This window comes from Hypomesus transpacificus, chromosome 25 (genome assembly GCF_021917145.1).
Source record: "Hypomesus transpacificus isolate Combined female chromosome 25, fHypTra1, whole genome shotgun sequence".
In the NCBI taxonomy this organism is placed as follows: domain Eukaryota; kingdom Metazoa; phylum Chordata; class Actinopteri; order Osmeriformes; family Osmeridae; genus Hypomesus; species Hypomesus transpacificus.
This window is the reverse complement of record NC_061084.1, coordinates 532,721-538,720: the sequence shown is the minus strand read 5'-3', so window position 1 is coordinate 538,720 and position 6,000 is coordinate 532,721. Positions and strand designations below refer to the sequence as shown.

The following is a 6,000-nucleotide window of genomic DNA, read 5'->3' as shown; positions in this document are numbered from 1 at the left end:
GCCTCTTTTTCCATCTCTCACCTGTCCTCTTTGGCTAGTAGAGTATCAGTCAGAGGGGAAATTAAATCATTGTCTCCTCCCCCGTGGTGTTTGGTGGCGATGACTAATGTCTTCATTTGGTTCTTAATCATGACCCCCCCCCCTTTCTCCACCTGCCGACCCCGGAGAGCTTCTTTATTACGGGATGCGTTTCTCTCCACTACCCCTCTTCACTCTTTGTCAACGCCGGGGTGTTATAAGTGTGATGGGAGCTTAATGTGGAGAAGGAGAGTGTCTATTTCTTCTGCTTTGGGGGGAAGGGGGGGGGCGATTGTGAGATGAAATATGCATGTCAGATGTGGGGTTCTCTTCTAAACGTCTCAGAAGTTAGAGTAACACAAGGAATAGACGCATACGCCCACAACTTCATTTTTGTACTCCATTCAGCCTTCAGTGATAATTGAAGCCTTGAAAATATCCAGGCGAGTGCCCACCGTGACAAATAAACAGTACAAACCACTTTTGCTGAAAGATTTCAGGAAATCCCGAATACAGCGGGAGATCAAGTGAGTGAAGGCTTGCTCCGACTATTCATCCTCCCAAAATGGACTGTTTCAGCGAACCCTTTTGAGAGCCTTGTCACGTGGCCTCACTGCCCTGCCAGGGGGCTTGGCAGGGGAGACAGCAGGTGGTTGTGCGGAAGCTTCCAGAGCTGTTAAAGACTTGCTCTCTGATTGCACTCTGCATCTGCTTAGCTGAGGGCCTTTGAGACCAGCTCCACTGGTGGACACAACAGTCCGGCCAATGAACACGGGCCAAGCTCCAGCCCTCCATGGCGATCCTGCCAATCCAGGGACGGAACTGGCTGCCCTGTGGGCTGTCAATCAAACTGTCGCCCTGCTTCAGTAAGATGGGTTGTCTAGTTTCAGTGAATAGTGTAATGCTAAGTGATCCAGACAGAACCCGTTACATTTTTTAGCTCTCACTCCAACTCTTCAGCTGCACAAAATTGCAGTTGGATGTACAATATTGTTAACGGAATACTTTAATGTATTCTCGTTCGCTGAATGTAAGTCAACAGAGAGGACTCTGGGAGATGTAGGCTAACGTACTGGAGGGGATTGTGGGTTCTCAAAGGGCTGTGTTGTTCCCTTAAGGGGCCTCGACAGAAGCAGATTGGCATGGCCACAGTCGTTGACAGATCCCCCTCTCCTCTCTTCCACTCATTCCCTCTCTACCCACTGGAGATTAGCTCCGCAGCATGTTTGCAGTCGGAATTATCCACGCCGGGCGACACCGATTTTGACAAATGTGTCGAGGGAGACCCCCCTGGCGAAACGCACTCACACACACACACACACACAGAAGTGTGTTCAGGAAGCCTTCTGTCGCACTCTCTTCCTCCCGTCTGCTCTACCCTGGGCGGCAAGGTGAAATCCCCGACTGAGTGAAGGTGTCATAGCCAGGTGGGCCCTTGTAGATGCCACTGTGTACATACTGCAGCATTTACATACGAGACACCGCTAGACAGTGCCTGCTGGAGGACGACTCACTACTTCTGCTCGTCGAGAATATCCATTGTGTTTCACGCTGCATAATCACAGCGATTTCGATCCTTGTCTAACTCTCTCTCTGTGTGTGTGTGTGTCTCCAGGTGGTGGACCTGTACTGGGGGATCGACCCGGAAGAGTGGGACAGCCCTGAGCTGCAGTGTCTGAGGATGAAGCTCCTGGAGGAGTGCCTGAAGACCTCCGCAGGTCCATGCTTTGTTGTGGGTATAAGAACTCTATAATCAGCCTTCAGAAGCATTCGTGTGCCTTGCATGCCGTAGCTGTCCCTTTGGGTGTGTGTGTGTGTGTGTGGATGTTGGCGTGTGTGCATGCACGCGTGTCAACATCTCATCCTAGCGATTGGATGACAGCCCATCTTACCTCCTGTCGACCTGTCAGCCATCCATCGATTCATCCAGTCATCCATCCCAAATCATTGGTTGAATGTCCGTTGTTTAACCCTGCCAGCTCAGACAGGTGGACAGTTGAAGAGTCAAGATGCACTTAGTGAATGGCTGAGATTGACACCCTTGTATATTTGTTGAGATACGTGAATACAAATGTATTAATATCATGTTAATTATGATTCCACGTTTATGAGAAAGGTTTAAGGAGACTAAGAAACATTAATATATAGAGATGGGATAGGTATGGGTGTTTGGGCTATATACTGTAGAGAGAGAGAGAGAGAGAGAGAGAGAGAGAGAGAGAGAGAGAGAGAGAGAGAGGGAGAGAGAGAGAGAGAGAGAGAGAGAGAGAGAGACGAGAGTAGAGAGAGAGAGAGAGGAGAGAGAGACCGGTGTGGTGAATTATTCAAAAGGGAGAGCAGCCATTCTGAGGCAGAGGATGCGGTTGTAATTGAGGTGAGAGATCAGTTTGGGGGTGGGGGTGTTGGGGGGAGGGGGGTCTATGCGGAGGAGGAGCCTCAGTCCCCCTGGGGAGCGCTACATTCCTCTGTCTCTGGTGATCCATCTCCCTCTGTCTTTAGCTATTTGTCTCTCCCTTTTGTCTCTGTCTTTCTCTTATTTGGCTCTCTCTAGCTCTCATTTTCCCTCATTGTTTATCTCTCTTTGTTCTCTCTCTCTTTCTCCTGTTACCTTCCTCCTTCTCCACACTCCCCTCCGGTTGTCCCCTGTCCCTCTGCTGGTTGTGGGGCCCCCTCTCCCCTGTCCCCTGTCCCCTGCTGGACCCCCCTCTCTCAGGTGAGCCCTCTCCCCAGTGCTGAGGGCCCCGCTGGAGGCTTGGTGAGCCTCTTTGTACCCTGGTCCATCTTAACCTTAACAGAAACACAACAAGAAGCAAATGTACACAATCGCGCACACACACGCACACGCAAACCGTACGCGCGCTTGGGAGTAAGAGTGAGGACTGAAGCAAAGAAGAACCAGGATGAGACAGGGCATGGACGCACACACGCACTCCCTCTCTCTCTCTGAGACACACACACACTTCCCCACACAGCAATCATAAGTTAAGGAGCGCGTGGGTGGATAAGAGGGGCAGAGCGAACGAGGGGTCTCAGTGTGTCTCCAGACGCCAGCTGTAATTACACGGCAGCACGGATGCTAAAACACAGAGACACGCACACGCACACGCAGGCACACTTGGGCCCTGCGGAGGAGTCGTTTCAATCACTTTATTCCTCGTCGAAAAAGATTGGAGGTCACCACATAGTTCAGAGTATATCTCCCTCAGTGTTATAAGCCTCCCTTCGCGACATATAAACAGACCCCTCAAGAACAACGGCCTGCCCTCACACACACACACGTACGCACACAGACACACAGCGTCGTCACACGCTGGCGCTCTCCAGCGATGAATCATTAACGCCTCGTTTCTAATTGCGCGGCTGGGCGAGGGCGTGGGCGAACCCGTTTAGATCGCCGCGCCGCCGACTCTGAGGACTCGGCCTGGCCTAGCTTCTCAGAGACATTTTTAGAGAGGCGTGTCCCTCGATGCAGGGGGGGGGGGGGGGGGGGGGGGGGGGGGGGGGGGGGTTCACGTCGGTTTCCCTTTCCACGTTTCTCAGAGAGTAGTTAGAGAGCACGGGCAGGGTGTTGGGGGGGGGGGGAGCTTGGTCGACAGCTCCGGGTGAGCTCTTGTAGACGAGTGTCGTGTGCACTCTTTATTGACCTATTTACTTCTTAATGTACTTCCTGCTGACAGAAGGAAACCTACATTTGTACCAGATTGACTGCAGCGTGGCCGCTGTGTGTCGGATGCGTCTCATACCGAACAGAATCCAGAGAGATGGACAGAGACAGGCGCGTGGCGCGCTCTGCGCCGCTGTCGATCTCTCCGCGTCTCAGTCTGTTCCGTCCTCTCCCTCTCCTGCCCGCCTGTCTGTTTCTGTCCCGCGTGCCGCTGACGCACACACACGCACGGACAGGATGCTCGTAGACACGTCTGAAACCTCGATGGACATCGGAGAGAGCCGTGACTCACAGGGCCAAGTGACCATTATCCGTGCCCTGTCTACCTGCCCCTCCTCCTCCTCCCCCACACCCAGCCCTGGAGACCCCCAACCCATACCCCCCCGCCCCCATTTCCTGCGCTCTTGCTCCACATGGCGGCCAGTCACCCCCCCCCCCCCCCCCCCCCCCCCAGCCCATTCTACAGGGGACGTGCAGGCGGGGAGGCAGCTGACACAACTGTCATTGCGCCCTGGCCTCCCAGGATGGAGAGAGGGATCGGGGGGGGCGAAGGGAGCGGGGGTGGTGGGAAGGAGTAGGGATGGCAGTGGAAGGCAAGAGGAGGAGAGAGACGGAAGGCTCCGGAGAAAGAAGGTTTGATATTTCTCTGCTGGATTCTGGACTCTTGGGTTCAGCCTTCCCTTTGGCTGCCTGACCACAGAAGCATTTCCAAACCCACATTCTGTTCGAAAAAGCATGTAGCAATTCATATCAACATGTCTAGTAAAAATTAAATTTCCCACAAGATCTACCTGATTGAATACAATACTGTTGGAGTGTCTTACTCTGACAGTTGAATGACCTGCAGTTACGGATTGAGACGACACCCACAAATACAAGACAGGTGGCGGCGCAAGGTCACTAAGCACACACACTCACGCACGCACACGTACACACACCTGTTAGGGGCCTTTCACCAACCTGTCGGTGCAATAAAGCCTGTTTCCATGGCAATGGGAGAGGTTGGCATGGCGATGGTGTCATTGACCCCGAGATTAAGCATGACAATGATCCATGTCTGTCTCTCTCTCCCTCTCCCTCGCTCTCTTCCCTCGTCGATCTCTCTCAGCAGACACTCTCATATTCCCTTCTGTAAAACGATGACCCTTTCCGGATGCCCTCGAGGACACATTACTATACAGCATTGAGTTGTTTTTCGAGTTCCCCCGCCTTTTCCCCCCTTTCGCTCCTCTTTCTTGCCTGATTAAAAGAAAGTATCGTCTCGTTCGCTCCGTGTAACAGGAGAGGTTTATCTGCCGTCATGCGAATGGGTGACATACAGTATCAATATTCCCCATTCATTGTCCATGATGTAACTACTGGTGAAGGCTGTATGGCAGGTGGAAGACCTTGTGTTCAAGTAGCCTGATTTTAGTCCCTCTCCTTCCCGCGTCCCTCCGCCTTCCAGCCACAGCGCCTGGTGGGATAGCAGGCGTTGATTGAGCGCTGTTTAATAGCCCAAGTGACTGATTGATTGGTCCATTGATACAGCTTCCACACGCTGTTCTCTCTGCTTCGCGCCGAAGATCTCATCAGACGAAGTGCACTTAGCATGGGGTGAAGGGGGGGGGGGGGGGGGGAGGAAGGAGAGGGGGGGGAAGGAGAAAAACAAGGTACACAGGAGTGGAGGTGGGGTGGGGCGTCTAAAAATGGGACTGCAATTTGGCCGCAGCCCTATCTCTCGCTTTCGGCCTTTGTCACTTTGAAGTGCTAGCTTTTCATTTTGGGGGGGGCCGCGGGGCGCTAAGTGCAATAAGAAGTTCTCTACAGACACCTCCGGGCCACCTCCTCGTTCCTCCCCCTCAATCTTCTCACCCACACCTTCTACTTCTGCCCCCCTCAACCACCCCCTGCCAAAAACCCAGACGAGGTTGTCATTCTGTGAGGGCTTCAGCGACCGTGGGTGAGTGAGCTCCTAACCCGCTCTGCTCTCTGTGGAGAGAGAAGGGCCAGGCGATAGCACTGCCCGGGGAATATGTGGGCAATTTCAACTGTTCAGTGGGCAGCAGGGAAACAAAAGAGTGAGGAGAGCGAGAGAGAGAGAGAGAGAGAGAGAGAGAGAGAGAGAGAGAGAGAGAGAGAGAGAGAGAGAGAGAGAGGGAGGGAGGGAGGGAGGGAGAGAGAGAGAGAGAGAGAGAGAGAGAGAGAGAGAGAGGGTAAGAGGAAGCAAGTGGAGGTTGCCTCACTGTGCGGGGTTGTGTGATATAAATGCGGCTATGTGTGTTTGCTTGTGGGTTGTCCGCGTCAGGGAGGTTATGTATGTGTTGCATATGTGTGTG

At 53.1% G+C, this 6,000-nt stretch overlaps 1 protein-coding gene across 1 annotated transcript in view; it reads left to right on the top strand.

Moving 5' to 3' along the window:
• Positions 1–6,000, top strand: part of dnah2 (dynein, axonemal, heavy chain 2) — a 75,764-nt gene that overhangs the window by 58,180 nt on the left and 11,584 nt on the right. The window contains exon 39 of the mRNA XM_047048787.1: positions 1,634–1,750. Within this exon, the coding sequence (XP_046904743.1) occupies positions 1,634–1,750 (117 nt within the window). The remainder of the gene's footprint in view (positions 1–1,633; positions 1,751–6,000) is intronic.